The sequence below is a fragment of the Daktulosphaira vitifoliae genome, unplaced genomic scaffold, assembly GCF_025091365.1.
Source record: "Daktulosphaira vitifoliae isolate Bord-2020 unplaced genomic scaffold, ASM2509136v1 Scaffold_2, whole genome shotgun sequence".
Lineage (NCBI taxonomy): Eukaryota > Metazoa > Arthropoda > Insecta > Hemiptera > Phylloxeridae > Daktulosphaira > Daktulosphaira vitifoliae.
The window spans coordinates 13,971,452-13,996,425 of record NW_026099573.1 but is presented as its reverse complement, the minus strand read 5'-3'; the positions used below and the strand labels follow the sequence as shown (position 1 = coordinate 13,996,425).

General features: G+C 25.0%; 3 protein-coding genes across 4 annotated transcripts; 1 reads left to right on the top strand and 2 right to left on the bottom strand.

The window, feature by feature from the left end:
• Nucleotides 1-822: 822 nt before the first annotated feature.
• LOC126897173 (transcription initiation factor IIB) lies at nt 823-2,631 on the top strand. Its single transcript, XM_050670543.1, has 2 exons — nt 823-965; nt 1,479-2,631. Exons 1-2 carry the CDS (start codon nt 950-952, stop codon nt 2,396-2,398), a joined length of 936 nt encoding a protein of 311 aa, XP_050526500.1. The 5' UTR covers nt 823-949; the 3' UTR covers nt 2,399-2,631.
• Nucleotides 2,632-2,832: 201 nt separating this feature from the next.
• Nucleotides 2,833-17,010, bottom strand: LOC126897171 (uncharacterized). 2 transcript variants are annotated; one of them, XM_050670541.1, is made up of 9 exons: nt 16,178-17,010; nt 14,803-14,948; nt 6,914-7,055; nt 6,310-6,482; nt 6,050-6,232; nt 5,766-5,989; nt 5,451-5,695; nt 3,588-3,732; nt 2,833-3,523 (listed from the first exon to the last, which is right to left on the bottom strand). In XM_050670541.1, the coding sequence occupies exons 1-9, from the start codon at nt 16,578-16,580 to the stop codon at nt 3,220-3,222; spliced, it is 1,965 nt and encodes a 654-aa protein (XP_050526498.1). In that variant the 5' UTR covers nt 16,581-17,010; the 3' UTR covers nt 2,833-3,219. The 2 variants fall into 2 exon arrangements, with proteins under 2 accessions (XP_050526498.1, XP_050526497.1); XM_050670540.1 differs by having other exon boundaries at nt 14,803-15,017; nt 16,178-17,009.
• A 620-nt stretch (nt 17,011-17,630) lies between these two features.
• On the bottom strand, nt 17,631-20,746 carry LOC126897172 (pre-mRNA-splicing factor RBM22-like). Its single transcript, XM_050670542.1, has 7 exons — nt 20,462-20,746; nt 19,509-19,562; nt 19,240-19,416; nt 19,095-19,181; nt 18,822-19,036; nt 18,235-18,378; nt 17,631-18,160 (listed from the first exon to the last, which is right to left on the bottom strand). Exons 1-7 carry the CDS (start codon nt 20,513-20,515, stop codon nt 17,740-17,742), a joined length of 1,152 nt encoding a protein of 383 aa, XP_050526499.1. The 5' UTR covers nt 20,516-20,746; the 3' UTR covers nt 17,631-17,739.
• Nucleotides 20,747-24,974: the final 4,228 nt, after the last annotated feature.

Here is a 24,974-nt window from a genome sequence, read left to right as displayed (position 1 = left end):
AAAACACACCATTTCCCACCGAAAAAGTTAAAAATCGCTTTATCGCTTAAGTGGTGTGAATGCAATTTTCTCTGAGAATATATAACAGATTTTATTTTAGATTGAAAAATTGAACAGAAAAATTTGTCGAAATGCTTATGTAAAATTTAATTTAAGTTTATAACCTAGTAAACTATAGTGCGTATATGCACTCAATACATCCATAATTAAAGGAGTATTCTATGTATTATATATGTATTTATAGTCACTCTGAAATTTTTAAAACGCTGTTTAATGACGCCAAAGCCTATTATTAGTGTTACACATTTTTTGTAAAACTCACAATTTTTCCTATGAAATTTGACGTATGTAGAGATTAATAAATACGTACTATTCAATTTAAAATGTTAGACTTGTAGCTGATCGAAAACGAATTTCTTTTAGCTGCAATATTTAAGTAATGGTGCTTAAAAAGGAACAGTTTTTAAGAATAAAATATTTAGTTATTCAATAACATTAAAATAGAGTATAAGAAATGTATTTTTTAATATTTTTTACTTATTTTCTTATGATTTGATTACTTTCTACATTTCTGTTAAGTAAAATATAAAATTTTGTTCACGTATCAATGGAAAAACATGATAGAACATAAATTAAAATGTAAATTTTCTTCATTAAAACAAACATCTCTTGTAAATTATTTTTGTTTTAAGATCATAAATTAAATTTTTTATTCTTCAAGTACAAATTTCTATGTTCATATTTTTAAAAATCAACACTGACTTTTTTTAAGTTGGTACAATGTTTGCTTAATAAAATATATGACGTCAACGAATATATTTTTTTACCTAAGTTATCACAACGACACGATTATACATTATCGTTCTAAAGCTTATCAAGACTTACAATATTAAATAAACTGTCTAGTGTATAGACATAATTTTTAACATAGTAAACACTTACGGAAATTATGTCTAAAAATTTAGGTAAGTTAAGTGTATTACATATTAGAAAAAATAACTTCATATATCAGAAAAATCATGTTTTTATTTATATTTTGCTAAATACAAATTTACAACATTAGAAATACAGGAAGTTTTTAGATAAAATATAAATAGAAACTTAGTTTATATATAAATTTTAGTGATGACCATTGTCATAAAAAGCTTTTTTTTGATAAAAATAATACAACCGAATGTATTGTTAAACATCATTTTTATCATTGTTAAGTTATTTAATACAGGAAAGTATACAAAAAAAATCCTAAAATTAAATTACCATAGCATGTTAAACTTGTCTCTTTTATTATGAAATACTGTATGTTAAAACTACCATAAATTTTTGATATTACATAAACGACAAAAGTGTTTTATTCAAGATACTTTTACTTTTTTTTAAATAAATTGTTAATTTATTTTAAAAATATGAAGCACTATATTTTACTTTAAGATATTAGATATATAATTACATTGTCTAGTAAAATAAGTATTTATTTTTAGTACAATGCCAACAACATCCAGATGCACCATTGATTGAAGACTATAGAGCAGGTGATCAAATCTGTTCTGAATGTGGACTTGTAGTAGGAGATCGTGTAATAGATGTTGGTTCAGAGTGGCGTACATTCAGCAATGATAAAAACAGTAATGGTGCAGATCCCTCCCGTGTTGGTGCTGCAGAGAATCCATTACTTAATGGATCAGACTTATCAACATTGGTTGGGCCTTCAAGAGGAGATGCTTCATTTGATGAATTTGGAGGAATGAAATATAAAAATAAAGGAATGGTGTGCTCTACAAATCGTTCTTTATTAAATGCTTACAGAGAAATTGGTTTGATGGCTGATCGTATTAATTTACCACGTAATATTGTAGACAGAGCAAATGTACTTTTTAAACAAGTACATGATGGAAAAAATTTAAAAGGCCGATCCAATGATGCTATAGCATCTGCAAGTTTATATATTGCATGTAGACAAGAAGGAGTACCACGTACATTTAAAGAAATTTGTGCAGTTAGTAAGGTTAGCAAAAAAGAAATTGGACGTGTATTTAAATTAATTTTGAAAGCATTAGAAACAAGTGTTGATTTAATTACAACAGGTGATTTCATGTCTAGATTTTGCTGTAATTTAGGTCTACCCAATATGGTTCAAAGGGCTGCTACACATATTGCTAAAAAAGCAGTTGAGTATGATATTGTTCCTGGTCGATCACCTATATCAGTTGCTGCAGCTGCTATTTTCATTGCATCTCAAGCATCAGATGAAAAACGTACTCAAAAAGAAATTGGTGATATTGCCGGCGTTGCCGAAGTGACTATTAAACAATCATATAAGTTGATTTTAGCAAATGCATCCCTGTTATTTCCTGAAGACTTCAAGTTTGTAACACCAATAGCAGATCTCCCTCAATCCTAAGTATTTGTATATTTTTTGTTTTATTATTTACAGCCAAACATTCATTTATTACCATCCAAATTGAAGATGAATTTTTTTGTCTTTTTTAGTTTATTTATTGCAATTAAAAATTAACTTAATTTTTACTTATGATATTAGTTTAAGTATTTTTATTGTAATAAATAAGTTTGAAGACATTTATTTTTATAAATCCTATGTACAATTTAGTAAAAATAAACAATTATTATAATATATCTCAGATATTTTAATTAGTTATTTTATTTTTACCTTATAATAATAATAAATCTATAGTTATGTAAAAACCTTTTCTGATTCAATAAATACATTTTGAACAAAAATAACAATGAAAAGATAAAGCATTTTTTATAGTATAACCTCTGTATATTATAAAGTTAGTATTTATATTACACATGTTGTAAATCATCAAACAAATCTTCAAATTAACTCAATTTATTTATAAATTTGATTATGAATAAAAGAAGCACAGACAAGTGTAACATACATAAAGAAAAATTGAAAAATATTTATCAAAATATGTAATAAAATTACTAAATAATCTGTACAATCTTACAATAAGTTAAATTAAAAGACTAAAGAACCTTATTAAAAATAAAAGTGTATATTATCACAACTTGCATACTAAAAAATTTGCACAAATAATTAATTTCAATTTAAAATAAATTTTATTTTGGCACAATATTTTATACAATATAAAAATTTATTTTTTATGGCTAACACAATTTTAGGTAAAAACTTATCATGAAATTAGTAAATATAGGATAAGACACAATTAAATATATACAAAATATATACATTTATGACTATTTTTTTGAGGTTATAAACAAATCAAAATTAATATCTTTGCTGAAATCATAAGTAAATACATTTGCTCCAATAAAACCAGCATATCCTTTTAAACCTTTGAAATAAATACCCACTCCTGATAATGGAGCAGCCGGATATGGTGCAACAGTTTGTTTGTCAATATAAGGTAGAGTTGTTTGTGCAACATCATGGTCAATTGAAGAATGTGTAAACATTAGAAATTTATTAGATGTAACATCTGGTTCAAATGGAGTATTTGCTTTAGTTGGCAAATCTGAATTATTTATATCAATTTCCATTCTATTAAATTTAAAGATATATTAAATCATTTTCTTAGATATACATTATAACAAATGAAACATACCTTTCAATTTTGGAAAATTCAGTGTTTTCATTACCGATCCAATAACTTTTTTCATTAGGTTCAATAAGATTACCAGTAATGAAATCGTAAGGTGTTACACGAACTTCAATATTTAAATGTGATCCTATCATTCTAAACTTCACACCTAAAATAATAATCAAAAGTTAATTAAATATCAATACTCACATAAGTATAGATTATATAAAATGGATCAACTCATTCAAATATTAATTATTGTTTTAGCTATAACATATATAAACATGAAAAAATCTCTTAACTTCTTTTAATAGCATGAATTTTCATGAACATTGTAATATATTGTTAAAAATCACTCAGTGAAAATTTCTCTGCTATTAATTAACCATTCAAAGAAAAAATTATGAAAATGATTCATACTATAATTCAGACTAGAATCAAAAATTTGCTAATGGGTTCATACAGTATAATTTATCTAATGTCAAAAAACATATTTTTAGTACTTGAACTAGGTAGGTTTGAAAGGGATCAAAATACTAATTTTAAGCAATACAAAATTTTGTTGTTCTATTAGTAAAACCACTATCTTTTTTCAATTTTAAAAAATTATTAATTAAATATTAATTAAAAAAAAAAACATTTAAAATTGAATAAAAATGATCAAATAGTATGATCAATTACGCAGTTCACTAGCCTGTACTTAAAATAATTCATTTAATAAATTTTTTTTTACACTTTTGCAACTTATTAAGAGCTATGACAGCCTACCCTGAAAAGACTACTTCATAATCATGGATATTTTGTGTCAAGTGGTTAGTCTGTCAATGGAGAGAGAGGGTTGACAACTCCAATTATTTAATTAATCTCTAGCTCAGCAAATAGAGCCACCTATAACTATAGCATTGAAAGCTAAAAGTATCTAAGTAAAAATTTGAAGAAAAAAAATTAGATGACAAATAACTAAAAAGTAAAAGTAAAATGATCATTTTTAAAGACAATTTATCAACTATTTCACAAACAAACTATATTAAATGGATAGTATTTCTTAGAATTTAAATTCAATCAGCTTAGAGTTATTTTTTTATCATTTTAATGATAAATCTAGGTAGTAGCAGTTATAAATTATTTTTAAAAGATCGGGCTAATGACAAATAAAAAATCTTAAGATAATTAAGTTGGAGAGCCTATTACCAACTCATAGGTTCATCATAAAGTTGGGTTTTATACAAATGAACCGGTATTTTTGAAGATCAAATCATATCAGTGAATATTATGTGAGTTAATAAAAAAATATTTTATTGCTTATTTCAATTTAATTCGCACAATATGTCAAGCACATAGCTTCATAAACTGTTCATTTATTTGAACACATACAAGCAAGATTTATTTACTTAAAGATTTAAATACTATCATCTGTCTTATGATAATGATAAAATGAATTATAGCTTTCTATTTTAACAAATACTAGAATCTCAATAATAATAGTAGATTAATAAATTGGTTTTAAGATTAATTTAAAATTTTTTTAAAAAAATTGATTCATTTTCTAATTATCTAGTTATACTAAATTTGTAAGTTTTGAATATATATATATATATATATATATAAATATTCATAGGAGTATAATGATTAATTTTTTGAAGGTGGAACCAAATTTTTTCCCATTCTAAAAAATAATTTTTGTATAACAGTGTATATAATTTTGCAATAACCCCCAAAATATAAATATGTAAAACTATAAAGTGAGTAATAAATTTTTAAAAAAATTGAAAACATTTTAATTTAACACTCGCAAATTTTTGTTTTATACGTTTTTGAATTTAAATATGGATTTAATATTATTAATTAAAAATAAATCAATTAACAAAAAAAATTTAATTTTGTTACCAGTTACGACCATATTTTGAGGAGCCATTACATTATCAAGATCAATAGAGCGTGAAGTGTAAGATAAAGCATGATAGTCAACACCTTCCAAAAGAGTTTTGTTTTGATATGTAAATTCAGGACCTGGTAAATCAACCCATTGTCTTGAAGATTCATTTATAGAACCATGAGGACCAATAATACCTTCTTCTACTTGTAAATGGAACATCTGCTTAATCTTATGAAATCTAAGACCAGTTACTACCCTAAAAAATAATAATAGAGATGATTATTCCAAAAAAATAAAAAAAATAAATTAAGACTAGCAGTATTTACTTGTTCTTAGAAATATCAGAAAGTGATGGATGTAGACTAAAATATCGGTCAGAAGAACGCTCAGAAGAATCACAGATACAAAAACAATAGGAACAATGGTAAACTAAATACCTCCACCAACTATCAACTTTGCTTGAAGCGCCTTTACAACCACCAGATTTATCACCCAACACTCTTCCATTTTCATATTCAATGTAATCATATCGTCTGTTACTTCCAAATGGCTAAATAAATAAATTAATTAACTAACTTGAGAAATCACATTATTATAATTTTGAACATACTGCTTGACATATTCTCATATCAGAATCAAAATATTGACAGTTAAGAATGCGTCCATTACAGGAATGTTGCTTTGAACAAAACTGATCTTTAAAACAAGATTTATGCTCAGCTACATCATAATAAGCACAGTTTTGAAAACAATTTTGATCTGTATTCATATCAACTTCATTTTCAATATATCCCTATAAAAATAAAGTTAATATTCTTTATCCTAGCTAATAACCATTTATTTAATTAAAATTAAATATTAAAGTTTAACCTGCAATAATTGAGTGACTTCTAAATATGTTTCACCTAATTTGTGTTGAGGTGGATCACATCTCCAATACATGTTGTTAGCAGATGACATAGATTTCTTCAAAATATTCAATTGCATTTTAATTCTATCTTCAAATTGATCTTTTTGCTTTTTACGTTCAAATGTAAAGTTACCTAATAAATATTACAAAATAACTATTTTAGTACAATTAGTATAGAACATAAAACCACCAAAATCAATTAACAGATAGGCAAATAAAAGCCCACTATTATATTACTATTATTAAAACTCAAAGCAAAATAAATACAACTATTTAATAGATATTAGATTTAATAGTAAAACATCAAACTTAAACCATACCTAAAACATTTCAATTTAATAATTAAACTTAAATAAAATTTTGACTTATTTTATTTAACATTTGTTAAAGTGTCTTTATTAGAATCTTCAGAAAATTGGAAAATAAAAAAATGGATTCGTATTACATTATTTCTAATATTGAGTTTAACTTAATTATTTTTAGGAGGTTCAAATTAAAATTTAAAATATTTTATAAAATTTGCTAATGCAATCATTTAAAGTTCTTAGTTATAAATACTCTTACCTTTGCCATATGTTTGTAATAGCATCCATGAAAACTGCATTACAGAAAATCCTTTTAACTGAGTTAAATGTAATGTCATATATAAATTAAATATAAGCTGTTGTAAAGACTGTTTTCTATCACAAAGCATATCACTGTTTTCCTGAAATAAAAAAATTTAAGTAAAAATAAATACTTTAGTTATTACTCTTAAAGAATCAGGGTTGTTACACAATTAATAAATAATAAATTTCCTAGATTATTCCAGGTTTTCAAAGTTTTTTAAGTCTGTAATAATCCTAATGATGTACTATTAGAAATTAAAAAAAAAAATTAAACATGATTTGTTGTAAATTTATGGAAAAAAAATTGTAATTATCGTTGAGGAAATTGTTTAATAAAAATAAGATTCATTATGCTAAAAAATATTACTTCTTTAAGTTTTATTATTACACTATTATTTAAAAAAATGATCACTTTCCAATTAATATACATATTTTTGTAAGGCTGTATTGATTAAAATTTTTTTTCAAGATTAATTAAAATTAAAATAACTGTATTTTTCAATTAACTTCGAATAAATATAGATCATGAATGTTTCTTTTGTCATTTTTTTAGGCTTTTCGCATGTTCAAAAGAAATATATTGTTTTAAAACATAAAATAGATACTTTAATATCTGATGTTTTATAACTTAAAAAAATAGAATATTTTAAAATTATAATATGAAATTTTATAAGTTATTTTCTTCTTCTTCTTCCTCACCTTAATCCCAACTACTTGGGGTTGGCTTCCCTTATCCTAAACTTCCACTTGACACGATCTCCCTCATCATCTACTCTCACATCAGCTGTTCTCAAATCGCATTCAATATGATCCCTCCATCTCTCTTTTGGTCTTCCTCTACCTCTTCTTCCTTCAACATTCATTTCTATAACTATTCTTACAGCTTCCGATTCTTCTCTCCTCATAACATGACCAAACCATCTAAGTCTATTTTCTCTCATCTTATCCACGATTGACGCTACACCTATACTCCCTCTTATATGTCGATTCCTTATCCTATCTTCTCTAGTCACTACACTCATCCATTTAAGCATTCTCATCTCTGCTACACTCATTTTCTGCTCTACTTTCTTTTATCAACCACCCAACACTCTAAACCATACATCATAGCTGGTCTTATTACAGTCTTGTAGAATTTACCTTTCAGCCACATTGGAATTTTTTTATCGCATAAGACGCCAGACACTTCTCTCCANTATATATAGCTCCGATAAGGCTCTCGCTAATTCTAGAATATTCTATACCCGCGTAGGTTATCTTATGGCGTTATCGAAGTTTCCGAAGGTTTTTGATAACGAGAACATTCGAGAATATTCGTTGCGTATGTTTTGGTCGCTACAACTTAAAACTCTCCACCTCTCCAATTACGTACTCGCCTATTGTCCTTTTCATTTCACCTACCTCGTGTTCTCCTTTGTCAAACTCGTACTCTATAACTCTGTCTTACTTCTCCTTATCCCTTTTCTTCAAGAACTGATCTCCACACCTCTAGCCTTTGATTAATTTGTTTCTATTAACACTATATCGTCAGCAAACAACAGACACCACGGCACCTCTCCTTGTATTTCTCTAGTAATTTCATCCATCACTATAGAGAATAAGTAAGGGCTTAAACAGAACCATGGTGCACTCCTACTCTTATCCGAAAACCTTCTAATACACCTCCTACGTTTTATACCCTAGTGCAAGTGAATTTTCCCTTCTAATAAGATTTTATTTAAAAATTCCTTCAACCACTTTATATCAACACCGCATATTTTCCATACTTCTTCCACTGGCACTTCACCTAGTCCTACTGCTTTATTCTTTTTCATTAATACCACAGCCTTCCATACCTCTTTCTCACTAATAAAATCTACCAGTTCCTCATTCTATGAGATATTCTCTAATATCTCTTTTGGGTACACCTCATTCAGTACGTTTTCAAAATTCTCTTTCCAACTTTTTTTCACATCATCATTACTCGAGATTACCTTATTATTAACACTTTTTATACGCCTTATATAATGATAATCTTTAGACCTTTTCTCTCTTACTTTTGCAAGTCTATAGATGTCATTTAAATTTTATAAGTTATTTATTTAGATAAAACATTAAAAGAATTTTTAATACATACTACACCATTACTAAATTCGAAATACATGACACCAATACAGTAATAATTCTTTTTTTTAAGTATTACATTTCATCGTAAAATCCCAAGTCAATTAATAAAAAAATAAGTCAACTTATAAAACAATTATTTAGTATTATTTATTTTTGTTTTAATATTGTTATTGTGGAAATAACGTGTAACGATATATCACAAAAAAGTATTTTTATCATATAATTTTACTTAAAAACTTGTTTTGTGCAAACATAGTTAATCGCAAGTTTTTTAATTAATATTTTTTACACATAATTATAATTTTTAATAAACCTGTCGTCATTCTTTTTTATTCAGGGTTGAATAGAAATTCAAATTTTTGTAAACTTTAAAATGCTCTAGAAATTATACTACAAAAAAATAAGAAGAGAATTCACTTTACAAAATAGCTATCTTGTATATTTTATTTAACATTTCTACTTATTTTCCAAAATTTATATTTTCTTCATAATACTATATATAATTCATAATATGAATTTTAATATTAGGTTCTAAAAAGTTTTTGAAAAACAAACTATTGCAAAATAATCTGTATATCACAATTGCGTAGTTGTGGTTTTGTTTTGAAGCAATATACATAAAAAAAATTTTCACTACTCTGTGACACAAAATAATTCTATAATCACCATGTATATGATTTTATCTGATGGGATCTACGTCTATCACTCCTTTCTTATAACTGCGTAACTGGTATATTTTGTATAACAAATTAAATATTAATTTATGATAATTACTTACATATATTTATTATAATTTTTTAACAAAGAATGGAAAACGTGTCAAATAAAATGTTTATTATATAGTACTCAACACAAGACTGTGTTACACTTTATTCCATATTAAAACTATCAAAAAATACTGTTTTCATCAAGCAGTACATTTATATTTATACTCGAACCTTTTGTTTTTTTCAGGGATACTTAAGAAAGATATTAGAGACTGAACCAAATTTAAAACTAAAAATATCCAAACACTATATTTATACAATTTTTAATATATATAAAAATAAAAAAAAATTATTTAAAAAAAATATAAAACACTATTCAATATATAGTATTAATTATAATTAATAATAATAAATTATAATTATAATTATTATTATTATTACATATATAGTAACAATTAAATATTAAGGGAAATAGAAAGAAGTACGTATGAAGCAATTTTTTGTGGTCTTATCTCACATTTATTACGCGATTCGAACAAAATGTTTGAAAGATCTAATTAGTGTCGTCGCACACTCAAGTCAACAACTTTCTACTTTTTTTTCAACATAATTTTGATTATAAAAATACTTTTAAAAATTTTCAATATACATAAACGTATAACTTTAAAAAAAATCACATTTGCTGACTTTGCCTTATAGAATCTCAAATAAAAAACAATAAAAATTTAATATACTATGTTTTTTTAAAATAACATGATTAAGTATTTGTTTTTAATTAAATAATTGAAAATATAACTAACGTCTTTAAAATTAAAATATCATAATTAAATAAATTAATTAGTTCACATAAAATGACAAATCATGTTAAACATTTACTAACAACGCAATATATTATTTTTATCGCCAAAGACAAAATAATCATCAGTTTTGACGACCATCTATACATATTCTAATGTTTAAAAAATAGTTATTGGAAATTAGTATAACTAAATACTTCAAATAATATAAATATATTGAGACTGATTTATAGTGTTATTAAATTATTACCAGCAGGAGTAGATAAATGATATATTATCCACCGGAAAATATTAGGGGAGTTTCTTAACTGTGTCCAATTTTTTATTTTTACATTTTTTTAATAGTCCGATAGCGACCCAATTTTTATCATAAAGTCGATTGCATTCGCGGTAATAATATCGTGATAAAGATATTTTGTTATTGTCGAATTAAAAATTTTGTAAAAGAGACCAGATATCTTTTTAAATTAAAAGTAGTGGGATGATTCATACTTCCACTACTTTGCGCTAATATGACTTTGTATCCATGAGAGTCCTGACTACATGAATCCTCGTAAATACACCACTGTGTAACTTAAATGCGAATCATAGAAGATACAACTAATGTACCTTTAAAAATTGTATGTACCCCTAGCATCCTTGTTGATAAGACGGTATGCAATTATTAACTTTAAAAAAATGTTTAATTAATCATAAAAACAATCAAAATAGATTCAATATCGTCCTATTTTTACTGTTAGCATCCATAATTCGATAATTCCATCGAACCCTTATATTAATTGAAACACGTTCGTTACTATATTAGTTTCCTAGTATTTCAATATTATAATTATACATATATATTTACCAGTTGCTTTCAATTTTTTGTACAATGTATATGTTGGCGAATTTGATAATGATACATTTGCAACTGACACAAATGTGTTATAGAATAAATGTTTTTATATTAAAATAAATCATAAAAAAAATTCAACATCACACATTTAATAATCAAAAAATTTTTAGGTCTTAAACACCATAAAAAATCTTTATTTCATAAGGACTTGTGTTTTGCGTTATTATCTGCTTATCATAAATAAAACTTTAAATCAAAACTTTTGCAAATGTTCAAAAGTTTTTCCCGAAAAAACATTCCTACAGAAGCCAACTCGAGACTTGGGTATATAAATGACATTTTTGATGATACAATAAGTATTAAAAATATATAAATATATAGTATATATACCTACAATTGAATCATTAAAAATATCATCTACAATGTAATTAAAGACAATAATTATAATATTATAATATATATTCTTACATATTTATACTATATTATACATTTATAGCTTATGTATATATCTCAAGGACTTAAAAAATACAAATGCTAAAAATTATAAGCCCTGGTTATAACTATACACCAGTACTTGCTGTACCCGACTCCGTTACGTACATACTGTATTAAGATGCTTATAATTCGATAAATGCTTGTCCTAAAATCGTTATCTATTCATTAAAACTTTTTGCAAGAAATTCTCTAAAAATTGGCCATTTGGAAAAAAAATTATTTTGCTGTTAAAAACAAATAATAAAAAATATGCTTTTAACGTAATCTAAGAATAAAAAATTAGTTTAAAAAAAAATTCCAGTGAAATTTTAATTATAACAGTTGTTAATTAGATCTGTTTCATTCTGTATACTTTTATGAAATTTTTGTTTGAAATGCATTTTTAAGTTACCAGAAGTGCACCAATGATTCACGTCATTATCTACTGCTGAGTTGAGGGATTTTTATTATACAATTTACAATTTCCTGTTTGTGCTTACATATGTACACTATTATCATAACAATAACATGCTGTTTTATGAGTGACAAATATATACATGCGGCGTTAATAGTAAAAACAAGGACAAAGACATTGACTTATTGTGTATCTATTAAGCGTATAAAGTAACCCATAACGAATTATTTGGTATAAAAGCAAGAAATGAATGTACAAAATTTTTTTAACAAAAAAAAAATTATGAAAAAAATATATAAAATGAGTGTCTCACCAGGTTTTACTAATTTGACTATATAAACTAATATTAGAATTAGTAAATCACGGTGGCCACTCTGTATATACAATGTATGTATATTTTTAATATAAAAACCAATTTTAACAACGCATTTTTACAAATATAATAATAAATAAACACTAAAATAATTTAAAATGATTTCATAGGAAAAATCATTTATTGAACAATATTTATGTAGAAATTATTAGAGTATTATTTTATGAGTACTTGTTATTATTTAAAACATTCTTTAAGTCATAATTAATTCATAGTAAATATAACAGATTCAATAACAATATCAATAAATTTAATAATAGTTAAATAGAAACAAAAAATTAAATCAGTGATTTAATTTTACTCGTCGTTAAAACAAAAAAACATATCAAGAAAATGTGAGTCGCAATTATAATAGACAACGAAATAAAAATTGATACGTGTAAGCCAAACGTTGAACCGAAAACCGTAGCAAATATTGTGTTGATATAATCATTAGAAGCAATATGAATGAAAATTTTTTAGTTTAAATTCGATTAGAAGCAATAAAATAATTTATTTTTAATTGTTCAAATAATTATCGGTTCAAAAATGATAATTAATTATTGATAAATACAACAAAATCAGAGAATATTTAAACTAACAAATAAAGAGACATAAATTAAAATCTTGTATTTATTTACTGGGGAACTTAATTAATATGATAACTTTTTATCCACATAAATTCTTTTAAAGGGATCTCTACTTATAAATTATGAAGTGATAAAGTCAAAAATTCGTAATTCTTTAAAATATTCTCAGGCAAATTTTAGCTTTTATACGAATTTGAGAAGGTATTAATTTTACTATGAATATTTTTTTTCTATCCGTTCAGGTCTCACTGAGATTTTGATGATCAGTACATCAAAACAACATGCATTTAATGTAGTTGTGAATATATTATTGCCAAAAAATAAAAAAAACCCTTAATTTTAAAAATTTTCAAAAATTTGGTACTCTGAAAAATGGGATTTTCAAAAAAATGTTCAGTATTTTAAAACTGCTATAACTTTTATAATAGTTATGGTTATTACTATTATATTATATACATATATTATTTATACTTGTCCTAACTTGTTACGCTGTATTATACAGGTTTTTTAATATTAACAGCACCACAAAAATGAAAAAATTGCAAAACATTTGTAATTTTAACTAAATAAAATAAGCCCTTTAACTTTTTGTTTATCCATTGAACCACAAATATTTTTAAATAATCAGCAAGTTTATTTTTTCTAGCAAATTTTTACATGATTTTTATTAATGCATAAAGTAATAGAAGCATAGACGAACAATTGAGGAGACTTGAGGAAGCATAACCCCTAAATTGAAATTTTATTGTAATTTTATGTAAGACTTTTGGCTATTTTATTCTAACCTTTCCAAAAATTCATCAAAGGTCCACCTATCCTATGTTGAAAAGTGGACCACAATGGTTTTAAATTAATTTCTTTGGAATAAAATAAAAATTAAAACAAATTAAAATTTGTTTGGTATCTATGAAAATTTATATAGAAAATTATCAAGTTACGATTTCAATTTTTCAAAATAGATTGTCTACATTTTTATTTAAATATTTTTCTAAAATATATAAATATACATAATGATCTTATCTTTTATATTATGTATAATTAATTAATATTGTGGTTAGGGGGTATAAACTCCTAGACCCACAAAAAAATTCGACCAATTTATTTATATCAGTTACCAACAATTTTCAGCTATATGACAAACATATTGAGGATCTAAAATTACAGGAACTTATCAACCAATATTGTAATTTTTCAATTATTAAAATATTTCAATCACTAATATGTAAAATATTTTTTGATGTAAAAATTATATATGAATTTGTTACAAGAAATATTTTTTTATGAAAAAAAAATACTTCATTAGCTTAAATGTAAAATGAAAATTTAATTTTGCTCTTCAGGAAAATAAGAAATTGGTTGATACACTCTTTTAATCTTAGACTGTCAATATGATGTATAAGTTTTTTAACAATGATTTATCAACTATGTTTTTGAATTTAATTGTGTCTATGAAACTCAATCCTATTCTTAGTCATCATAGGTTGGTTTCTCATATAATATAATAAAACACTACTATGTATGTAATTTCATATATAATCATGTCCATTAAATTTCAAGATTTGTACTTACCAAGGTCTCATGCAATATATTGAAAATGCCTCCATAAGTATGAAAATTGAAACCTTCCCACTGTGGAACAATAAATGTATGAATTTTTGATAGCTGCTTGTGAGGAGATCCAGGTGAATATTCTAGCATGGCATCAGCAAACTTTTCTAATGTATAAGATGCATATGATGGATTTACTTTGTTCTCATTAGAACCTTTGTCACCAGATCTATACTCTAAATATAAATATACACACATTTAAAGAAATTAGAGGAATAAAATTACTATTTTGTGCAAAATTTATTATTTTAGAAAGTATTACAAAATTTTTATTCTAAAAATTAAGATTAAATAGTAAGAGATTTCTTTATGGATATTTTTAAGTGTGAATAGTATCTTTTAAATGATTAAATTGTTACATTAACTAAAATTTAAGTGTTCCATAAAAAATCCAAACCATAATATATATATATTAATATATTTAATAGTTCAATCCAAAATTTTAACTCTATTAATTAATTATAACAATACATAATGAAATTCTTCACCATTTTTTATAATATATAATATTTAGAATTTGTTTTAAGTTAAAATCCATACCCCATTGTTTTTCTAGTATTAGTGACCAATAATTATGATTATTATTATAAAAATCAGCTATAGTAAATATATTATTAGAGAATAGATAATTTTATGTCTTATCATTACCATCAAAAATCAATTACATTAATTTCAGATCATTATATTATGGGTATTTTTTTTCTTTAAGAAAAAATTTTTTTTAATCATATATAGAAAAACGATGCCTGTAATAAACCATTTTGAATTTAGGCTGTCACTGAATACTAAATAAAAAGAGAAACATAATTTTTATACAGTGAGAAATTTATTTAATCCTTACTTTTTANATATATATATATATATATATGGTTTTACAGTCAAAATATGAAAAAGTATTTCATGAATATTTAAATAGTTTTAATTGCTATACTTAATATAATATGAAAGTGGAGACTTTAATGATTGTTACTACATGTTTTTAGGCTATAAAGTTTAATTTAAGAAACTATACAAATAATTACTAATTTTTTAAATACTAATTTATAAAATTTATTTAAAAAAAAAGAACATATTTAATCAAGTATAATATGGGTTTTATGATAAGAAAATATTCATAATATTCACAATATACTATGTACTGGGCCTTGGATAGAATATTACTCATAATGGATATTAGAGGTGGTCAACACTCAGAAATCTGGTACCAAATGTGATTTTAGAGTATAGTCTTTAAACTTATAACTTGAGAATTATTAATATTTTGATAACAATAATCTTTGAATTAAATTCTCAAATTATAACTATAAATAAAAATAATAAAATAATTGTTATTTACCTTCCATGGTTTTATAATCATTTTCTAGTGATCTAACAGATTCTAACAGTTCATTTACTTGAATTCCATTTAGAACTACATTAGGCATGTTTTGCAATTTCTTAAGACTACTTAACATCATAAACCTGATGTCTGCTGTATCTTTCTGTGAAGATTGTAATAGTTCAGTGATAACTCCAAAATTATGTAGAATCATACGTTCTTTTTTCTTAGTGAACCACACAACAGGTGCTTTGTCATCACCAACTCGATCTTCAACTTTGTCAGCTATTTCCCAAGTTTTAGTAACATATTCAAATACCTTAGCTGTAAGCGAAAACGCATCATCCGCCATATCCAAGTCAAATCCGTTGGTCAATGATATACATGACAAAGCTATGATAATAGACTTAATCGACAACATTTTATAACAATTAACTATACTTAATTACAGCACAGAAACAGACATAAGTTGCATTTATATAGAAAATTAACTAATGAGTTAACAAGTGTATAATGAAAATAAGCACCAGAAGCCGTAATAAACAATTTTCATAATTTTGAACAGCCGATGTGTTGATATTTTGTAAATAATATTTAAATAAACATTAAGAAAAGTACTTCTATTTTACTATTGCAATTTTTAAATATCCTACGATATAATAGGAATATTCTATGACGTGATAAATAAATAAATATGTTATGAATAAAATTTGATCACTATTAATAAATAATGCGTAAAAAATAGAGTAATTTAACGGAAGTCACAACACGTACATTTACAACCGTTTGTAAGTCCAACAAAGACAACCGATCGCTAACCACACTCGTGTATGACTAAACTAAACTAATGAGAACGTAGTGACGCATTCACTCACATCGTTCATTACGCACATAAACTTATTGTACATATTTAAGTCTATGACTAGGTATTGGAACACTACGATCAATTGTCTCGCAAAACATTCCAGTTTTTTACTCAATGAGTCAGCTAGCACTAGTCTACCAATGAAGCCTGGATAAGGGGATTGTAATATTTTCAAGTTAAGTTCTCAAACATCATCTACCCCTTTATAATTACGCAAGTCAATCTTTTGAAAATTTTTAACTATTAATTTTATAATGTTTGTTCATTCATAATGAACGGTTTTATTTGAATGATGACTTTTTTCATATTGTTTAACAATGATATAAAATTTTCTCTTTTACATAGTAACTGGTTAATATGTATATAAGTAATAAAACACGGAATAAAACTTTGGAACAAAAATTATTGCAAGGGTAGAATTGATGGAAAGGATAAATGAAAATTAGTTCTTATGTATATCTTCCCAAAAACAAAACTTTAATCATGCTACTGCAAATTAAATAAATCAATGTTTGAAATATACATTTGATGTTATTGGTGTTATATTTTGGTATATGAAAAAATGGCTTCTGTATCTTAGTCAACAAACATAAATAATGAACAAAATTTTAATCATAAAAAAGTATGTTATATTTCATTTACAATTTTTAATTTTAATGATGAAATTATATTTCACATTTTACAAACAATATATAATTAATTAAAAAAATAAAAATTATTTACTGCTACCAGGAGGGTAATGTGGAGTAGATGACATATAATGCATACCAGGATGAGGTAATGGAGGCATAACCGGTAAATAAGGGGTTGTTGCAACAACAGGTACCGACTGAGGAGTAATGTTGAAAAAATTGTTCTGTAATTCAGAAGGTAGTGGAGGTAATGGAGCTGGTAAACCAGGTGCTGGTTTTATTTTAGAATCTTTAATAGCACTTAAAGTGACTGCATCTTTATCTTTACGAGCTTGAGCATGCCCCCACCTTACATTTAATTTATGCCCTCCTAAAGTCAAACGACTATAAGTACTTTCAGCAGCTATTTCTGCAGCAGCACGTGTTGTATACTGGATGAAAGCACAATTTTGGTGAGCTACATGAGTAATGCTTCGTATTTCACCATACTGGTAAAATACATCCCTAAAATATAAACAGAATAATAAAATAAATCTGTCTAAATCAGAACTAGATCAATATATTAATTAATTATTTACCTCAAATCTTTTTCCGTAGTAATATCATTAAGATTTCCAACATACAATGTTGTAATAGTTTGGTCTTCTGGTTTTTCAAGTTTTGGCATTTCACTTGCTCTATTCATCATTTTTTCAGCAACTGGATCATTGACACCATAGTATCTACAAATTAAATGAATTAATTGAAACAAGTTATAACCTTAGAATTATTTCTTACACAAAAAAAACACAAATTAGTAATAACTTAGATAATTTCAACCCCATTTAATAGATTTCAATCATAAACTACAAAAAAAATATATTTATATAATTCAATATATTGATTGACTGCCAATAGTTGGAAGATGACAAAAAAAAGAAAAAAAATTAATAATAGATATATGTACAAGATTTTGTATTAAAAATCTGTAATTTAATAAAATATTTAGCCAATATTTTTCACTAATAAACAATGTATAAATATTAAATAAACATTATTTTTAGTCACCTTTTTTTGAAATTAGTTTTGGTATTGATTTATATATATAACCCGCAATATTTCACAATATAAATTTCAAATAAAAAATTTGATATTATAGTAATATCAAATTTAAACAATTATTTACCTATCTTTAAAGTTTTGATTAGATAGTGGATCTTCAGGATCAGTAGGCCTTTCATGACGATATGGACATTCTTCTCCTCTTCTACATTCACCTTTAACCCAAAATGAACATATATGAGGCCTATTTCTTTCATAATATGGAGCTTTACGAGCCATTTTTGCTAATACATCACTAGCACTTTGACATTTCCCCCCAGCTTCATCCATTTTAGCCAACTATAAAAAAAAATATAAAAAATATTTAAAATTCAAATAACATGTTTGTTAGTCTTACTTCAGCTTCCATATTTTGAACAAAATATTCTTTATTAACATCTGATTTTGGAATCTGTTCTTTAATCTTCAAAGCTGCATCGCGAACCTAAAAAGTTAAATAAAGAATAAATATCACAAATTTTTTTTAATATTTATAGTTTTACTTGTAAAGGTAATCCATATTCAAGATCTAAGAGGCATGTCTGACAAGCATTTCTAAGACGTGCACACGTTTGACAGATTTCTGTTTTCTTAAAACGCATTCTTGCCCCTGGACACCAACGGAAAACAGTAAATGGTCTTGCACAAACTTCACATTCTTTCCCATATTTTTCTTTTGTCTAAAAATGTATGCATATAAATTAACAATGACTTATATCATTTGAAGAAAAAAATTGTTATTTATAATAATTAAACATTGAATTAAAATTACCATTCGTAAATATGGGCTATCGCCTAGGCATGTTTCACATACTATTGGAAAATCCTGGAACAAATTAAAATAACATAAAAGTAATTCTAATTATTATATATACATGTATAAGAGGTAAAAGAAAATATAAATTACATTATTCTTATGAATCAAGAAAGTGTTCTGTTAGAACAGTGCATTAACTTCAGATTTTTTTTTATAAAATTTAGTTTTTGATACAATTACTAATTTGTAATTAAGTGATAGTTGAATATTTATAAAAGTTTGAATTATTTTATTGAAAATTTTTGAATAAATATTTCTTTAGAGTATGTCCCACCGTGATTTACTAATTTTACTATACAAACTAATGTTAAAATTAGTAATTCATGATGGGTCATCCTATAAACATGATGATATTAAAAAAGAGGCTCATCTGTTTTAGTTTAACTGTTTTTAGAGTCTTTTAAATTTGATTTTAATGGGTATTTTTTAGAAAAAAAAATCTGAATTCTCTCCGCTATAGTTTTTTTAGTTTAATGACAAACTAACAAGTCTAATACTTGGTTTCTCAATCATTCAAAACAATTTAAAAAAATAGTTACAAATATTTTGCAAATTTTGATTGATATTTAGTTTGAAATTAAAAAAAACAACTATGTCATAAAATAATTTCATATGCTAAATCCAATTACATTATTGTGTGGAGCATCAAAAAACATGTCTTTTAATTTTTTTTATTTTAACTATAAACGGCACTTAAAACATATATAATAATAAAATTGTAGTTTTTTTTAATTCTTCAATCGAAATAAATGTTTACAAAATTCACCTAATAATAAGTACAATAAAAAATGTTTTATTATTTGTTGTTGTCCTGTGTTTCATCATTAATTCAGAACTTTGAATAGTCTTCAAAAATTTTTAATAGTAAAATAATTTTAAAAAAATGATAAATTTAGATATATACTTACAGAATCTTCCCAATTTTGTCGATTGTACGTGTTTGTCGTTTTGGACAACGACATATTAATGAACTACAAAATTATTTTTAATGAGACAATTTATCAGATTAGTTTTGTTAATTTTAAAACTACTCTGCAATCAAATAACTGAACTTATGTTGAACGTCAAAGATTTTATAACCATTTATTTATTTATATTTAATAACGCATGAACACAAATATGTAGTCACAATTTACTCACGCATTTAACATTTATAAAACACCGCAAGTTCTCTTATCGTTCAAAATTGCGCTTGCGTCACAACTTGTAGATGAGATCGGAGATAATACACAAATGTATTTAATGCATGTAGAGAAGTACCAACGTTATCATATTACTACAGATAAAATAAAAACTGTTTTATCTAGTACTACCAATAGCTACATAATAATCATGATGTGCATAAAACACTGATATATTTTGTTATCACTCTTTACTAGTCTTTGTCAGTCTTTATTAGTCTTTATAATCATATAAACTAATAAAATATGAAATAATTGACAACTTCTAAATTATCTCGTATACAGTGTCGGCTAGCGATGCAACTTGTTATAAATCTTGATAACTGTTTTAAACTGTTATTGTTATTTTCAAAATAACAATGACTGTTATTTTCTCAAAAAAATGTTATCTTTGTATGAAACTCTTAATAACAGTGATATAACTGTTATATTTTTTTAAATACTGTTAATAGAATAAAATAAATATGTAGTCTATAAATGTCATTAAACATTAAATATTTATAAGCAATTTAAATGTATTTACTCATAATACTTTAATTTAAGATTTGTCTTAAATAATGATTCTTTGGCTTTTGTTATTTTACCGAAATGATAGAAAAATGATGTATGATAAAACGTTTTTTGATAAATGTGAAATGGCGTGTTTATTTTATGATTCCTATATTAGTTTGTATTTGATAATCGGTATAAACAAATGTGTGTATATATACATTCGTTTATGTGAATTATTTTTTGGTACTATCATTCATATATTTTATACCGGCAAAATATGAATTAATATTCATGTCAGTGAACTCTTATTTCTTGCTTCATTGTTTTAAGTGGGATCGTTTTTGCCTTGCAAATAGTTGGTATGGAGGCAAATGAGAGAAAAAGGAAAACAATAAATCAAGCAATTTTAAATTATTTTCAATTTTTTTTTCTAAGTGATTTTGATATTTTTTTTTTTTTGAAAAACCTTATATATGCGAAAAATGGAAATTAAAAATGTTTATCTCTTAATTAAAAAAATACGTTACTGGGCGATTGAGTCAAATGGTAAAATTGTAAATGCTTTTTTTCTCTAAGAAAAATTAGAGTGTCGAAATGCTCATGTAAAATTTAATTTAAGTTTATATTTACTATAGTGCGAGTAAACCTAGTAAACATTAGTGCGTACACGTAGTTAATACATGCATATATTAAGGAATATTCTTTGTATCATAAATATGTTAATAGTCAATCTGAAATTTGTAAAACGCCGTTTAATGGCGCTAAGACATATTATTCGTGTTACAAATTTTTTGTAAAACTCACAATTTTATCTTATGAATTGTATGTTGGTATTATTAATTATACGCTTAAAAATTTTTGAATTTCTTATCACACATTAAGAGTCATTAAAAATCAAAAATGGTCTCTAATACTACGTATAAATAAATTCAAGACTGGTAAACTTTAAATTCATACTCAAATCTTTCATAATAACCTTTATTTTTTTGACTAATAATTAATTTTTCAAAGAAAGAATATTTTACTTTTGTCGGCTACTAAAAAATTAGCAGCTAAAGATCCGACCTGCCGCCCTTAAATGCTATGTGTGTTATCGACTCATATTCAAACATTAATTCAAAAACCGTCTTTAGCAGATGGAAAAAATATTTTAAAAACGGCGACAAATTTATTAATAAATTTCATGGTCAGATATTCAAGAAAATGAATACTGAAATCAATCGATCGGATAGTGAGAGTGTCAAATTCATATAAAAGATATTTTATAAGCAAACTGGCGACGTTGCTGTGATAAGCCTATACAATTAAAAGGCACGGAGCGCTAAAAACGTTCTTTCGCTTATTTTATCCACGTTGCCAGTTTGCTTATACATTTATTTCTATAATTTGTCCAGAGAAAACGTAACTGAGCGATATTGGGTAAAATAAGAACCGTTTATTTTGCCATTTTACTCTCGAGTTATGTTCTGTCGTACAATATGTTCACTGTACTAAACATTTATGACACTTTAATTTTATTCATCCGATTATTTGAGTTTGTCTCTTTTACTACTTGCCTCGATTAATTTCAGTAATTTTCATCTCATATACCTGTTCAAAAAATTAAAAATTATCAATGAATTAGTCGCCAATTCCGTTGTTTAGTTTTTCATTTATTTCTCTACAATAAATCTCTTTTAGTGTATAAGTATTTTTGATATAACTATTTATATAATTAGACGTTTCTCGGCTGTGCTTTTTCGCCCGCCTCATATAAAAATAGTAATAATTTTCGAAGTACTGATCCAAAAATAATTTTTTTAAATTTAAGTTTTACATTTTTATCTTATTAGTTAGTTAAATATGTAGGTCATTTAAAAAATAAAGTTGATGTCCTTATAATAGATATAGGACGAATCTAAAAAGTATTTAACCACCTATAAATTGAGATAGTACTCAACAAAAGCTAAAAATAAATTAAAAGTTTAAAATGTTTATTACTTTAGGAGAAATTTAGCGGTCAATAATAAATCATTCACACTTTAAAGCTAATTAAATACCACATTATGTATATATATAATAATTTTTTTTTGTAATATATCACACAGTTTTATATATTTTTAAGATCACAATTATTTATATTTTTAATTTAAAAATTAAAAGTTATTATAGCGCACAACCGATTAAATTAATAAAATTGCAACATATATTTCTTATATAAAATGTACTAAGAAAATGTTCAACTTCCATCAAACATAACAACAATTTCTGTTAATAATAGAATAAAAAGATTAATTATAATAGAGTAAAAGTGGTGCTTGAATAATTTGTTCTAAAAATGATCTAAGCCGTAATATTATATATTTTATAAATATAATTTATTTACAATACTAATGGGCAATAAATAACAAATAGAAAAATAACCCAACCAGACGGTCTTTTAATAGCAATAATTTTAGTACATTGAGCGACAAATTCAAACAACCGTTTTCAGCAGATTAAAGAAATATTTTAAAGACGACGACAAATTCAACTAAAATGTAAGTTAATAAGCAAATTAGCAATATTTATAAATCATAAATTTTGAATATGATTTCAACGCTCTGTCCCTTTTTCTCACAGACACATGAAAGCGACATTGCCAGTTTGCTTATAAACTTATTTCTAACCCGCGGGACACGAAAAAACGCAACTCAGTAACTATTGATAAAGATAGGTTTCCTTTTATCTTAACATTTGGCCGCCAAGTCACGTTCTCTCATGATGTATATTCATTGTACTATACATTTATAAAACTTTAATTTTGCTCATCTGATTATTTGAATTTGTCGCTCTTACTACTTAGCTTAATTGACTTCAGTATTAACTTCCTTAAATACCTACTCATCGAACTGAGAATAATCAATGAAATCGTCGCACAATATATTGTTTAGTTTTCAATTTAGTACTCTACAAATGCTTTCTTGTACAATATTAGTAATCGAATTTTATTATTACATTTTTTCGGTCGCATATTTGTAGTCGCCTAAGTATGAATAAGTCAATAAGTTACGAAGTACTAGTCCAAAATTGTTATCGATCAGTTATTTACTTAATTAAATAGTTGTTTATATTATATGCTATTTAAAAATCAAATTAATAATTTTATAAGTTGTAAGGGGCTAATCTAAAATATATTTAACCACTTATAAATTAGTATTACATTAATTAAATTATCAAGCCAAAAAAAATCATTTTCAAGATTATTATTTAAAGAGAAATTTAGTGATCAATGATAAATCAATCATTTTGTAAATCTATTTTAATAACTTATTAAATTTTTTTTTTTTTGCAATATTTCAAGCAATTTTTATCAACAGTTTTATAAATTTATGAAGTTCACAACTTAAAAAATTATTAATATTTTTTAAGCTCTAATTTTCAAATGATTGGAGTGCATAAACAATTTTAAGTCCTTTGCAAATTTGGAATGCTTGCGCAGAGTCGTAAATAATACATCGTTAAAAACATAACCCCCATCCCAATATTTTTAATTTAAACATCTTTAAAATGTTTTTTATGTAACTGTTATTATAAAGTCAAATTTAATTTAGAAAGGGGTGGCTTAACCCATTTAGCTGCATCTACGATTTGCCAAGATGATTAAAACATTTAAGAGGTTGATTTTTTCTTCGATTGACGTACGAGGATCTCATATATATGTGTCACGTGGCAAGTTCCCTTAAAACCTTCCGTCAAATTCATTCTGTATATAAGGCGGCCATTTTTA